This window comes from Canis lupus, chromosome 7 (genome assembly GCF_011100685.1).
Source record: "Canis lupus familiaris isolate Mischka breed German Shepherd chromosome 7, alternate assembly UU_Cfam_GSD_1.0, whole genome shotgun sequence".
NCBI classification, from domain to species: domain Eukaryota; kingdom Metazoa; phylum Chordata; class Mammalia; order Carnivora; family Canidae; genus Canis; species Canis lupus.
The window spans coordinates 17,930,553-17,946,480 of NC_049228.1; the positions used below are offsets into that span (position 1 = coordinate 17,930,553).

Below are 15,928 nucleotides of genomic sequence, written 5' to 3' on the forward strand. Positions count from 1 at the left end.
CCAGTTTCTCCAAGCAGAGCCGGACATGGCTCAAGATATGTTTCCATCCCAGATTGGCTTTGTGACCTCAGCCAACCTCTCTGAATGTTTTCTTCCCTGGAAGGTTTGGACAGACAATCCTTGAAATGCCCTTCCAGGGCTCTCTCTTATGAGTCTGATTTCACAGAGATACTCAGATTCCAAGGGGAGCAAAACTTCTTATTGGGTCACTTGATAACTCTAGCTTTACTGATCTCTTCTCTGTTTTTGTTTTGTTTTGTTTTGCTCTGCTCTCTCACTTGTGGTATTTTTTTATACTGCAAAATTAGCACCTGCCTATCACTGCTTCGTGCTAATGCTCTTTGATGACCATATATGTACAGACCCACATACCTTTATCCACACACACTTCTAACGCTGCCTTTTTCTCTGGATGTTTCTAGGTATGTCTTGCCTCACTGTGATGGCAAGAGATGAGTCATTTAGTTCTCTTGCACCTTCTAGCACTTCACACATATCAACCCAAAGCAAAAACCAGAAGGTCAACAAAAGAAACATAATACTCAACCCAAAGAAAGGATTCACTAAGTACCTGCTTTCAATGGCATCGTGAAGGAATGTGAGAGGACATGAGATTTCAAATGAAAGAAGAGATCAAGCAAGTAGCATATGTAAACTGGAGGAGTTAAATAAATGTTGAACTTGGTATAGTCCCATTGTTGGTGTTGCGCTTTCACTGGACCAGGAATTGGAAGACATCATTTCCTTTGCCATTAGGCCTCTTAACGTGTGACCATGAAACTGGCAGCGGCACAGGGCAGGAGCCATCCTGTCCTGCCCATCTGTGGATCACCAGCACCCAGCCTGATGCCCGGCATATAATGGCTCAGTAGGTGTTAGGTGAATAAAACCAGACAAGTGACTTAAGTGGTATATGCCTCCCTTGGTTTTCTCATTTACAAAATGGATACACCAGTAACCTCATGAGATTAGTAACACAAACACACAGAATTAGGATTTGAACATTAAAAGTATTACACACACAAAAAAAAAGTATTACACAAAGGCATTTTAATACTGATATATCTATTAAATATGTTGGTTTATATGGCAGGCTAATCAGCATCAAATGCTTCAGCCTCCCCTTTTGCTTTCATTTTTCTTTTTGGCATAAGTACAGTAGTCCTTAATCCTCTCAGATTGATAAATGGATGTGCTTCCCCTAAATATCAGAAACCAAGAATTGGCTAAAGTGCTGGAATAAGTCTCAGGCTAAGAAATAAATGAGTTTAGAATCCTCCAAAGAGCGGGGCGAGGGGGGGGGTGGAGAAGCTTCTGAGTCATATGGTTTAACAATAAAGAACAGCCCCATTATCATGAGCAAGTGTTTTCAGCTTTAGATGTTTAATGACCATACAAAGGCAATGCCCCATCTGGTCTCTTCCAAATATTGTCTCCTAATAACAAATTCCACTGGTCCCCAAAAGAGGCACTCGGGGAGATGAGGGGAAACTAAAGAATAGCATTGTTGGATCCTGTGTGCCTCTAATTAAATAATGCCATACCCAGCCTGGCTGCATCAGCCATATGATTGGTGTTCTCATGGACACGGTTTCCTTGGAGATTTGTAACAATGTCCCTGGTACCAAGCCAATGGAGGTGCTCAGCCCATCATGATTAGCATTTAATCAAGGTCATGGGAAATTATATCAGGCCACAGAGGATAGAAAACTAGAGGAGGTAAATAAAACACATAGAAAACTGTCTAATGGGGGCACCTGGGTGGCTTAGTGGTTGAGCATCTGCCTTTGGCTCAGGGCATGATCCCGGGGTCCTGGGATCCAATCCCGCATCAGGATCCCCACAGGGAGCTTGCTTCTCCCTCTGCCTGTGTCTCTGCCTCTCTCTCTGTGTCTCTCATGATAAATAAATAGAATCTTAAAAATAAATAAATAAAACTGTCTAATGCTTTTAAGATGTGTTTCTTTGACTACAAATCAGTCAATAAATAAAGATAAGTAGATGCCAAATAGTTATCCAACAACATCTCATTTAATGCTCAGAACCCTGCAAGGTAAACATTATCATCAGTCTCTTTCTCAGAGGACTACCTGAGACTAAAAGAGGTAAATAACTTGGCAAGATTTAGCCCAAGTCATGAACCTAAGCTCCCACTGCACACTTTGCACTATGTCACTCTGCTCATGTTTGCTTATGGTCTGGAAGCATTTGAAGGAATAATGCTTTGTATAGAAGGCAGTAGAAGTGGGACGCATGGGGGGCTCAGCGGTTGGGCATCTGCCTTTGGCTTAGGGCATGATCCTGGAGTCCTAGGATCGAGTCCCACATTGGGATCCCTGTGTGGAGCCTGCTTCTCCCTCTATCTATGTCTCTGCCTCTCTCTCTCTCTGTCTCTCATGAATAAATAAATAAAATCTTTAAAAAAAAAAGAAAAGAAAAGAAAGCAGTAGAAGCAAGTTTTTTCCATTGTAGTTGAAAGTGTTTCAAGTTGCCTTGTTTAGTGCCCAATCTGGAGGTGTTTGGAGAGAGTACCTAATAGCTTGTGGACCAAACACTTCTAGACGATGAGCGAAACAGCCTTTGGAACCACATCTTCCATTCTTGCAACGTTTTTCTTTGATTTTTTTTTTTATTATGACTCTGACCTCCTACCCTTAGAGAAGAGGGCTCAAAACTCTGAGCCCATGTTACCTGGACTTCATCCCCAGTGATCATTTCCCAGGAGCCATAGTGTCCCTTCTCCTGCCGGAAGAACTGCACAGCTTCTAAAAAGGCTTGGGCTTCAAACGTCATCTGCTTCGTGTAATCTGAGAGAAAGAGACAAGGGCATTTAGCAGAGAATACTTTTTACCTTTTACCATGGTTCTTCGAGAGTAATGATTCGGAGACCTAACATTATCTGAATATTACAAGGGAGAGAATTATGAGACACAGAAAAATTAAGCAGGTGCTGAATTCACAGTTCATGTGCGGATATGTATCTTACTACTTGCTCCCCATAGCAGCTGATTAATTCTATCAGTTACTGGGCACACCACCTGGGACAAGAAGCAGATCAGTCCCCCTTTATCTCCCTTGTAAATGCTTCCCCTGGACACTTAGGCTCCTAGTGGCTTTATGCCTCCAACCGTAGCGCCTCACTACTGCAGGCCATTCCTTAACAGGGCTTCGTGTATTCACAGAATACCCTTCCAGTTTCCTGAACAAAACTCTGATTTTTCTGTCACTTTATGTCAACTTTCTGTCAAAAGGACGTCAATATAATATGCTGATTTATGCAAATAAGGGATGACTATTCCTAACAACTATACAGCAAGATACTGTTCTTCTAAGCATGTTATATATTTCACTGAAACTTAACAAAACCCCTCAGGCTGAGTGTTATTATCATCTTGATTATATAGATGCTCCAAAAGCCCAGAAAGATTAATTAATTGCCTAAGGTCATACAGCTGGTATGTGTAGATTCAGGCAGTCTGATTCTAGTCAGACTACACTACACTATACCAGCACTACACTACCTCACATACCAGTTTTTTTTTTTCTCACATACTAGTTTTATGGGTTTGCCCTTCCCAAACCCAACATTAGATTTTATTTTTTTATTATTTGATTTGATCTTACTCAAATTGAATTAATTAACATATAGTGTATTATTAGTTTCAGAGGTAGAGGTCAGGGTTCATCAGTTGTATATAACACTCAGTGCTCACGACATCACATGCCCTCCTTAATGCCCAATATCCAATTAGCCCATCCTCCCACTCCCTCCCCTCCAGAGACCCTCAATTTGTTTCCTAGAGTTAAGAGTCTCTTATGGGGATCCCTGGGTGGCACAGTGGTTTAGCGCCTGCCTTTGGCCCAGGGCGCGATTCTGGAGACCCGGGATCGAATCCCACATCGGGCTCCCGGTGCATGGAGCCTGCTTCTCCCTCTGCCTATGTCTCTGCCTCTCTCTCTCTCTCTCTGTGACTATCATAAATAAATAAAAATTAAAAAAAAAAAGAGTCTCTTATGGTTTGTCTCCTTCTCTGATTTCATCTTATATTATTTTTCCTTCCCTTCCCCTATGATCCTCTCTTTTGTTTCTTAATTTCCACATATGAGTGAAATCATATGCTAATTGTCTTTCTCTGATTGACTTATTTCACTTAGCATAATATCCTCTAGTTCCATCCATGTCCTTGCAAATGGTAACATTTCCTTTTCTTATGGCTGAGTAATATTCCATTACACACACACACACACACACACACACACACACATCCTATATCTTCTTTATCCATTCATCTGTTGATGGACATCTGGGCTCTTTCCATAGCCAAACATATTAGATTTTAAAAGGTGTTACATCTGAGAGAAAATATTTAATGGCAGGATTTTAAGTATGGTTGAAGGAAGAAGGTCTCAATAGCCTTCCCAGAATTCCACAAATCACACCGCGCATACAAATGTCTTCGTTTTTATATGGACTGAATATTTGTGTTCCCCAGAATTCATGTTGAAACCCTAATCCCCAGTATGATAATATTGGGAGATAGAGCTTTGGTCTATCAGGTCAGGAAGGAATGATGGGATTAACTGCCCTTATCATGATGGGATTAGTGCCCTAATAAGAAGCTAGTTTCTCCTCCTCTTCCATCTCTCTCCCCAGATACTGCATCTACCAGTGCTTGGGTCTTGAACTTCCAAAACTATGGCATTTTTGTTATGGAAGCCCAAACTGACTGAGGCAATTTTCTTTTTCTTTCTTTCTTTCTTTTTTTTTTTTTTGGATTTTATTTATTCATGAGAGATACAGAGAGAGGCATAGGCAGAGGGAGAAGCAGGCTCCTGTGGGGATCCTGATGCAGGACTCATCCTGGAACCCCAGGATCATGCCCTGAGCCAAAGGCAGAAGCTCAACCACTGAGTCACCCAGGCATCCCATGACTAAGGCGATTTTTAGTGCACAAAGCTAGCTCTTGGAGGATAAAATGATAACAGAATTATAAAAATCTTTTCAGGGAAATGAAGCTTAGAAATAATCTAATCTAACAATAAAGAAATCAAATCTTAGGGGAAATAAGGCTAAATGAAGACACCGAAAGCACCAAATCTCCTACCTCCTGCTTCTCCTCCTGTAGGACACAAAGTTCTCTTGCTAATAGCATATGATCTGCACTTACAGGGCAAATTAAATTGGCCAGCTGATTCACTGGGAGCCTTCAGTGCTTCAGACAATGGGATGACTGTCAAGGAATGAATGGTTGAAATAGGGTACTGGGCAGAACTGAAAAAGGATCCATCTGCTCCAGAAGGTGACAATCAATTAATAGGCTGTAGATGACTCTTTTAAGATTGGTTTACGAGGTCAAAAGCCTCAGGAACTGGGAAAAGGGAAAATATAGTTCAAGGCATAGCCTCTATAAGAGTTCATGCAACATTCTTCATGGTAAGGATACCATAAAACCTGAATCTCCACCTTCAAAAATGTGGAACAGTAACTGACATTTCTGATATCGACAGAGAGATCTGCTCAAGATCTAAATCAGAAAGATCATGTCTGAGAATCAAGTTTTTAAATGGAAATATTTGCTTCCTTGTTATTTTATTCTGGTTTGCCCAGTGAGTTAGTGTTTAATCTTAGAGGTTTGGAAAACACAAATTAGAGTCCTGGTATGAAATTGACAAGAGGGGGGCTGTGATAGGGGGCTCAGGACACTGGGAGGGACTTTACCAACAGAGATGGAAACTGTAATTATACATTGAGATTCAAGATTGACTCATGTGCTCTTATTTTTAACAGCTGTTTTCATTTCCAAGCTAAGGAAACAAAAAGATGGAAGAAAATGTGGTACTTGGATGGAGTGAGTACTGCCAGACCCGCGAGCCTGGGAATAAGGTTTTAAATTCTTCATGTCCTTACAAAAAGCAGAAATTTACTTATTGCTTCCCCCACTAACCTCAGCAACTGGAGGAGGTATTTGAAATCCTACCCATACGTTCTATAACTGTCTCAAAGCCAACGGTGGCAATCCCCGTAGGGTTGTGTTCCAAAAGTCTTTGAAAAAAAAAATAATAATAACAGAAGAAATGGGATTTGGAGACAATGATGTAGGAGTCAGGGAGAAGTCCAAGAGGAGAAAGAAGTGCTGGAATGTAGTAGTGGTGACTGAGGCACCTTAATGTAGGCAGAGAAGAAAAGGGTTAGTAATCAGATGAACCACACAGGAAATTATAGTGATTGAACATCAGCAATAAAGCCTAAAAGAATGAGGGCAGGGATCTAAATTCTGGGCTGTCTACCATTAGCATGGATTTAAACTGGATTTTAACTATTCCTTTTCCATAGGGGAAAAAAGGATCTCATCTACTGATTCATCATCAGATTTTCAGGTTATAAACTGATTAAGTAAATTAACTTATCCACAACTTTTAGAACAGTGTCTGCCTCGTAGAATAGTAACCATTTTATGGATATTAGTTTTCATGATTGTAAGCCAAGCTCAACAGCAATTGCCAGATCATTAAGGAAATAAAGAACAAAGGTCTGCTTTGTAAAAGATAGAACTATTGCAATGGTAATACGACCTTCGTTTCTTCTGAGTTGTTTGCAGAGGCATTGCTGAACTCAGCCAGAATGTACAGGTGTTTGAGAGAAACCGGATTATCAGTTATTTGATCAACTTCCTGCCATAGATCTCAGGAGAACAAATTCCAGGATCACAATCCCCCACTCTCCTGCCAACAAGCAGCTGAGAGTTTAGTCCAGTGGTCCTCAGAATCAACCATGGCTCTTGGTTGTTAAGCCTTCTGCCGACTTAGAAAAATGGCAGGTATCAGCTCCCCCTGTGCGTTTCCAACATGCCATGACTATGAGAATGCTCAGGGAGACAGATGTGCTGGAGAGAACTTAGACATCATTAAATCCAGATCCCTCATTTTGTGGATAAGGAAACTGAAAAAAAAAAAAAAAAGGTTAATTTCTTAGCTGAAGGTCACACAGCTGGTCAGAATCAGAGCCAAGAGTTGAAAAAGGAGCTCTGGCATGTCAGAAGCGGCCTTGGCATTCATGCTTACTTAAATCACAGACTATGGTCGCTGAAAGTGGTCTTAAAGGTCACCTACCCTGAGCTCTCATTCCATGCTGGAAGCCTTCAGAATCCCAGACACTCATCTGGTCTTAGCTTGAATATTTCCAGTGACAGAAAGCTCACAATTTATGAAATAGTCACGGAACTGCTCTAATTATTTGAAAAATTTTCCCTTTATTGAGCCAAAATCTGTTTCCATGAACTCTCATTAATCTCATTTCTGCTTTTCAGAGCAAAATAGACAAGTTTACTCCTTTTCTAAATGGTAACTCTAAAAAAGTAGTTGAATATCTTTACTTTCCTTCAACCATTCTTTAAACAATATAGCTTTGGGATTTTTTAAATTTAGCCCACTCTTTTCCTTCCTTCCCTTAGTAATCAATTCCATTTAATCAACATCTTTCTTAAATGTGGCCCCTACACTGAATATAAACCACTGAGTATTTTCCAACTTGTGCAAATTATGTAAAGTAAAAAGATTACTTTCTTTTTCTGGTCCCCAACTTCTTCTTCTTCTTTTTTTTTAAATACAAACGCATCACACCAGAGACTCTTACCTTTCTTATAGTCAAATAAAATTCCTACAACTTTTTCATAAAAAACCCTGTCAATTTAATCCTTTCATAACCTGTACTTCTGCTTTTGATTTTGAAGTAGATGTTTTAATGCTACCCCTAATAAATTATAAGTTACTGTGGTCAACTTAATGCCCCAGATCCTTCCCAAATCACTTAAAATTATAATTCCGCTTCCAAACTCCCTTTTACCTCTATATCATTAAAAAGTTTGGTGGGCTTGCCTTCTTCTGTGTTTTTCTCCAGGTCACTGATAAAAATATCCATTGGATCAAGGGCAAGGACAGATCCCTGGGAAATTCTAAACATTTTAGAAGACATGTGGGACACACATCTTGGCCATTCATTCAACAATCACATCCACAGGACCAAGACATGTCTATTTTCTTTAGTCTCTCCCTATTTCTCCTGTGCCCAGTTGCATGGAAAACTCATATTTGGGAGACATGATGAAGGATTCTGCAAGAAAAAGAAAGCGACTCTAGGCCCCTTGGGGAACAGTTATTCAAGGGGCAGCTTTTGTTTTTTTCCACTTACACAGATTTACAGCATGTCTGAGTCAACTGAAATGCCAAAGCTCCAAGGCCTATGTAGTCATTCTGGATTTTGACTCTGGCTGCTGTGTTGGGACTCCCTGACTCAGGCTGGGTTTGGAAGCTGTGTTGTTATTTTATTTGATCGGTTCACTACGCCAGGCCATGTTAGCTGATCTGCCTGGTGATTTGTAAAAGTTATGTAATAGCATTACTCACTACACTGCTATGGGGTTCATCTCACTAATGTATACTTCAAATTGTCTTCAGCTTCAGGTCAAATGTCGTCTTTTCTGGAAGAGCTGCAATAAGGCTGTTTGCCCTAGTTTCTTCTCTACCACACAGGAGAAGCACAGTGGAAAGTAACCAACATTTACTGAATACTGTCAGTGTATGAACCATGTGAGCTGTTGACACACACTATCTTATATAATCCTTCTAGCAATCCCATTAGGTAAGAATTAGTATTCCCACTTTAAGGCTGACAAAGAAACTGACTTCAGGAAGGCTAAATAATTTGTTTAAGCTAATATGTGGTTAAGTAAGGCCTACTTACTTCCAAAGTCCTGTTTAATTTTTAAAAACTTTTTATTTTCAGATAATTGTAGATTCACATGTTCTTATGGAAATAATATGGCAGTGAGGCGATGGGTGGCATAGTGGGTTAATTGTCCAACCAGTCCAACCAGTCTGGCATATGCGAACACGTATCCACACGTACATGTATGTATGCTTGCATATGTATGTATGTGTATGTATTGTGGTTTAATTTTTATTTTAAACTTCCTTTCCTTCTCAAAGTTTAGAATCATAGAGAGGCACCTGGGTGGTTCAGTTGGTTAAGCATCTGCCTTTTTAATACAAACACATTGCACCCGAGACTCATACCTTTCTTATAGTCAAATAAAATTCCTGCAACTCAGGTCATGATCTCATGATCCTGGGATTGAGCCCCACATCAGGTTCCCTGCTTGGGTGGGGGGTGGTAGTCTGCTTCTCTCTCTCCCTCTGCCCCTTCCTCCTTACTGCTCTCTCAAATAAATAAATACATAAATAGATAGATAAATAAATAAATAAACAAGTGTTTGCAATTATATAATTCTAGAGTTTGAATATATCATAGGATCATCTAATCTAAACCATGTGTTTAAAAGTCGGTAGACTGAGGGCCAGACAGAATGTGACATTATTAAAAACAAAACAAAACAAAACTCACTGGAATTAAAAGTGAATGGAGTCCAGGGGCCCCTGGGTGGCTCAGTGGTTGAGTATCTGCCTTCAGCTCAGGTTGTGATCCCAAGACCCTGGGATCGAGTCCCCATTGGGCTCCCTGCATGGAGCCTGCTTCTCCCTCTGTCTATGTCTCTGCTTCTCTCTCTGTGTCTCTCATGAATAAATAAATAAAATCTTTTAAAAAAAGAATGGAGTCCATTCTCATGAAATGGTAATAAAAGTTTTGATTTTAAAAAATGTATTTATTACCAACCTAAGCAAATATTTATTGCCATATTACAAATGATAAGTCTTATGAGCACTAGCCCCAGGATTATTCAGAAGTCCCTGAATTGTGTTTCATAAACTTCTAGACTAAAATATTCATCTACTGACCAAATCTTATTTGTGTTAGTGGGTACAGACCTATCAAGAAGAGAAGAGGAATAAGCCAAGAAAAAATGTGCCCTCCATGGAGATCCAGGGACCCAAGGATGAGTAATAATGGTGTTGCTCTAGGTGAAAATACGAAGATGTGAGATTCACTCTGAGGAGATGAAGGACTTCTCAAATGGATGTAAGAAAGGTGTTCTAGTGAAGATATTGTTTTGATAGAAATTTTTAACCACATAGAAAAAGGCTGTGTACCTCATTTGACTAAAAGTAGTGCATCTCATAAATTCTTGCTTGTCAATAGATATTAAAAGACTGTTTGTCAACAGACAAAAGGAAGTGGTGATTACTAGAATAAGTGAAGACAGACTAACCCATTTCCTTCACATAGACATACTAGATTGGCAGATTAGAAGGCTGTTGGAGACATCCTGTATCTAGATTTTAGCGAGGCAATTATCAAGGTTTTCTATGCTTTTGACTGACACACAGAAGAAATTTGGATTGGTTAATAATGCAAATAAACATAAACGAATAAGCAATCTCAGTGAAGGATGTTGGTGAAAGGGCTGACATCTTAGAAGAAAATCTCTTGGGTACTGCCCTTAACACATTTTCAATTACTTAAAAAAAGGTAAGATAGATAACCGCAGGGTTTCACCTAACTGTGAGCCAAGTGCAAGTCAGTGATGTGATACAGTTGTACACAGAGGGGGTGAGGTTGGGCCATGGGAATGTGAGCAGGATAAGGACAGTCACAGATGGTTTCTGAGATATGCTCTTGTGAAATTACAATTACACACTACTAGTTCATATTGAGAAGCAGAATATTTTGCAAAAATCTTTTAGAAAGTGGTGTACTTCTTTTTCTAAAAAAAAGATTTTATTTATTTATTCATAAGAGATACACTGAGAGAGGCAGAAACATAGGCAGAGAGAGAAGCAGGCTCCCTGTCGGGAGCCTAATGTGGGACTCGATCCCAGGATCCCAGGATCATGACCTGAGTCAAAGGCAGGCATCTGCTCAACCACTGAGCCACCCAGAGGTCCCGAAAGTGGCGTACTTCTGAAAATCAAAGAAATGAGAAATCTTCCAGCTTTGAAAACAAAACACCTGGAGGAAAGAAATCTTCATTGATGTGAAGAGCTGCAATGGAAAAGAGCACTGGACTTGTCCTCTGTAAACTCAGATACTCCAGCCAGGACCTCAGGGTCAAAGTACAGTGTGGTGGATTTTGACTCAAACAGGAAACAAATACCCAAGCACTTAGATGTATCTCAAAGAGCAGTGGGGGCAAGTAGGATGTCAAAATTTCCCCTCAAGAGGTAGTGCTCCATCTGAGTTCAGTTGTCTTGTAGAAGATGTACAGATTTGCTCAAATCCCTCTATTGTGCACTCGCATATCATGTGCCTCCTCACCAAGGCACTTACAATTATTATAATTCCAGAAATATTTCTTTTGAAATCTGCTTTTCCTCTAGATTCTAAGTTCCAAGAGGATGGGGAACTCTAGATTGCATTCTCTACAGCATCCTCAATCCCTAGCCCAGTGCCTGGCACATGAGAAAGAGAGAGAGAATAAAGAGAGGTTGGGTGGAAGAGGAGAGAGAGAGGGAAGGAAGGGATTTAAACACTAGAGGGGGCAGCCCAGGTGGCTTAGTGGTTTAGCGCCACCTTCAGCCCAGGGCATGATCCTGGAGACCCTGGATCGAGTACCCCGTCGGGCTCCCTGCATGGAGCCTGCTGAGCCTGCTTCTCCCTCTGCCTGTGTTTCTGCCTCTCTCTCTGTGTGTGTGTCTCTCTCATGAATAAATAAGTAAAAATCTTTTTAAAAAATAAAGCAAAATAAAAATAAATAAATAAATAAAAATGACCCACACTCCTTCCTGTCTCTTCCCAAAAAGTAAGGATAGTGGTGTCAAAATACTGATAAGGGAGGAGAGGATGTTTGCTTCTTTCTGAATACCATGAAGATACTCTGTGCCCTGAAGCTGTGCTCATTGAACACGTTTTCCATGAGCCTGAGAGAGTTCATCTGTCACCCTGTGTGCCCTAGATACCTGGGCAGAGTCAGGCCAGGAGAACAGTAACGCAACCAATGATTTCCTCTCTGCCCAGGACAACTCTACATGTCTTTATATGGGGGAGATTCATATTTGCAGACAGCGAGTGCAGAACTGTCTCCCAATATCCTAATAACCATTTGTGGAGATGGTGCTGAAATGACCTCAGCAGGAAAAAAAAAATCCATCTCCAAACCTCAGCAAAACAAATGAAAATGATCTAGTTTCCTCTTTAAAATGTGAATTTTAAGAAGAGTTCACTATGTAGTGCTTACAAACGGTCGTGGCAGCATACACACACTCTTGGATAATCTTTCACTCCGACCACAGAAACTAGATCACGTGCCTCCCTCTGTCATTGTGGGGAGTTGTGTGGCTCACTCCCTGCAGGCAAAACTCTACCACACAACCTGGACACATTTTAAAGGAAGCCTGAGTTTTCATATAAGTAGGGAAGATGCTCCTCCAGCCAGACTTTTCCTTCACTTTTGATGACACTTTCTCTTATTCCTGGATATGATTGTTTACACACAGGCCTTGTTATAATTTGTCACTGCACCACACAGAAGTACTAGGGAGAGTCTTCCTGACTGAGTCCATGGATGACCTTTGTCTTGGGAGCTCATAACACCTTGCCTGCTCCCACATCCATGGGAGCATACTTTCTACAAGTAAGGCAGACAGTGGAAGGACTTGTTCATGTTCGAGAATAAATCACTGGGGTTAACTGGCATCACTTTATCTTAGTCTAGCCTGACACACCCACTGAGTGTAGCACTGTCTGCTGATGCTATCTGGGGATTTTCCACTCATCGGCATCACCAACGATTAATAATAGCATCCACCTTGCACTTGTCAGAAGTTTTTACAGTTTACATCTCGTTTGGGTCTCACAGCAATCTCATGAGACAGGTAAGCCAGATGTAATCATTTCTGGGTAGAAAATGGAAAAACTCAAGATCAAAGAAGTTGAAGTCATTACCCAAGGTCATATAAATACACAACTCATTTTATTGGGTCATCAAATGAGAGCAAAAATAACAAGCAGGAAATAAATTTCACACAGACTCAACTTCAAAAAGGACCTCACTTTATTTAAAACATCAAAAGTGGTAAGTGCTTTTGTCTAGGATAAAATAGCTGTTTTCTTATTTGTAACTTTTCCCCAAAGACCTAAGAAATTAAGTTGACCCATGATCCATTGCCTCCTTAAGAAGTAGGGATGGCGGCCACAGTTTGGAGGGGCAGTATACAACTTAGTCCTCAGGTTCTTAGAGACCAGGTCATTTTTTTTTTAACTGGGAACTTTAGCAGTCAGGTACCAATAAAAAATAGTGTCTACACTCCTGATCTTTACAGGAATGGGGTAGTGCTGCCAACAGAGTTCTTTTTAATTTCTGTGTTAACTGAGACCATAGTGTGCACTAATTTTGCTTTAAACCAAAGATACTTGGAAAGCATCTTGCTATTGGGGTGGTTGAAAACCTATAACTGTATTAGCTTCCATTGTCTCACTAAGGGATCCCTTGAAAGTGGCTTAAGAGGTAAATATGAGATTTTGTTGTGAAAACTCTAAGCATTCACAATTTTTTAAAAAAAGATTTTATTTATTTACTGATGAGAGACACAGAGAGAGAGGCAGAGTCACAGGCAGAGGGAGAAGAAGGCTCCATGCAGAGAGCCTGGTGTGGGGTTCAATCCCGGGACTCTGGGATCACGCCCTGGACCAAAGGCAGACACTCAACCACTGAACCACCCAGGCATCTCCACAATTATTTTCAGTAAAGTCCAAAGAGCATCTTGTTTAATAACTTGACTACTAATACATTTAAGCCAAACATGGTAGGATTACTGAATGGAATATTATGCAGTCACTAAAATAACAATTATGATGACTCATATGCATCATGGAAAAGTAGTTTGAAGATAATTTTAATTGGAAAAACAAAGTTATAAAACTACACATACATCCTGATTAATTACTGTAAATATTCACTCATATGATTGAAAAGAAATGCATAAGAAATAAAAAGTGAGGGATCCCTGGGTGGCGCAGTGGTTTGGCGCCTGCCTTTGGCCCAGGGCGCGATCCTGGAGACCCGGGATCGAATCCCACGTCGGGCTCCTGATGCATGGAGCCTGCTTCTCCCTCTGCCTATGTCTCTGCCTCTCTCTCTCTCTCTCTCTGTGTGTGTGACTATCATAAATAAATAAAGATTTAAAAAAAAAAAAAAGAAATAAAAAGTGAGCTATTGGGGATTATAGTATTTGTGGCTCAAACTTTATGAAGTGTTATACTATTATCCTTAGGAAGATCTATCTCTTTTTTGTTTTTTTTTTAAATACCAGTCCTCTAATGACTATAAGCAATATTTGCCTTTCCCAAGTCCAAATGATTCTGTGGCAGCTTGCCTCTTAGAACCTCAGCGAACTCTCACGAGCATTCTATGCTCCAGTGAGGATCCATACTGAGGGGTTTGTAAAGTGAAATAATTGAAGAGCTCATTCTTCTTTTCCTCTCCTTAAAGGTATTACTTAGTGTGGTTTACTCAGAATACATCTCTACTGCCTCCTTCAAGTGTTTTCACAAGTGGAGGGAAAACCTTTACATCTTGGAGCACTTTCTGGTTTGTCACAAACATCCTTTAAAGTATTATTACTATTCCCTGCTTGCCATGGAAACTGAGCAAAGTCTTGGGATGACACAGTGTGACATGTGTCAGAAACTGGAGGGTCATCCGTGACACACTGGATGAACCCGTGTCCCCTTATACTATAATGTCTTTGAGGATAAGGACTGTCATGTTCGTCACTGTATACTATGGCCACAGCATGGTGCCTGGCACCAACTGCTCTTTTGAACAGACTAATGAACAAAGAAATAAATGACTCAATGACAGAGACAACATGGAATAGGAGATACAACTATCTGGTGGGAATCAAAACTGGGTGTCACTTTGGCTGTAGGACTTAAGATGAGTTACTTTGCTTCTCTGGGCCTCATTTATCACATTTGAAATGAGAAGCTGTCAGTTCTCCTTTTTTTCAGCTGTGAAGGAGTGTGATTTTGTGATAAATTGCAAATACAGTTAATTTGCCAACATTTGGGTAGTGCTTTCCATGACAGAGTTTTACTGGATGTAAAGTTCCAGCTGCAGGACCACCTTTTCCTTTTCTTCCCACTAAACTTCTCTCTCTCAAATATGCAACTTTCTCTGGGCTGCAGAAAAAAAAAAAATCAATGTGACTACCAGAAAATATTAAATTACATGTGTGGTATACTGGGTATTCACCCAAAGGAAACAAAAACACTAATGCAAAAAGATATATGCACCCATTTGTTTATTTTTTTAAGGATTTCTTTATTTTGGCAGGGAGGGGCAGAGGGAGAGGGAGAGAGAATTTCAAATGGACTCCATGCTGGATGCAGGGGCTGAGGTGGGGCCTTATCTCACCACCTGAGCCAAAACCAAAAGTCAGACACTTAACCAACTGGTGCCACCCAGGTGCCCCCCACCCCTATGTTTATTGGGGTATTATTTATAATGGCCAAAATATGAAAGCAACATAAGTATTCACTGATAGATGAATGGATAAAGAAGATGTGGTACATATACAATGCCATAAAAAGGATGAGATCTTGTCATTTGCAACAACATGGATGGACCTAGAGAGTATTATGGCTAAGTGAATTAAATCAGACACAGAAAGACAAATACTTTATAATTTCATTCATAGATGGGATCTAAAAAACAAAACAAGTGAATAAGCACACAAACAAAATGCAGAAACAGATCCATAAATACAGAGAACAAACTGATGGTTGCCTGAGGGGAGAGGATGGTGGGCGATGGGCAAAATGGGGAAAGGAGAGTGAGAGATACAAGCTTCCAGTTATGGAGTGAATGAGTCACAGAGATGAATGATACAGCATGTGGAGTATAGTCAATGATGCACCCATTGTGTCACATGGTGACAGATGGTATCTACACTTGTGGGGAGCACAGCATAATGTATAGATTTATCTAATTACTATGTTGTGTACCTGAAACGAATGCAACACTGTGTGTCCACC

The 15,928-nt window shown here is 40.4% G+C and overlaps 1 protein-coding gene across 3 annotated transcripts in view; it reads right to left on the reverse strand.

Annotated features, from left to right (window-relative positions):
* Window positions 1-15,928, reverse strand: part of NIBAN1 (niban apoptosis regulator 1) — a 213,365-nt gene that overhangs the window by 28,014 nt on the left and 169,423 nt on the right. For all 3 annotated transcript variants that reach the window (XM_038542292.1, XM_038542294.1, XM_038542293.1), the window contains one exon: window positions 2,692-2,807. In XM_038542292.1, coding sequence (XP_038398220.1) covers window positions 2,692-2,807 — 116 coding nt within the window. The remainder of the gene's footprint in view (window positions 1-2,691; window positions 2,808-15,928) is intronic.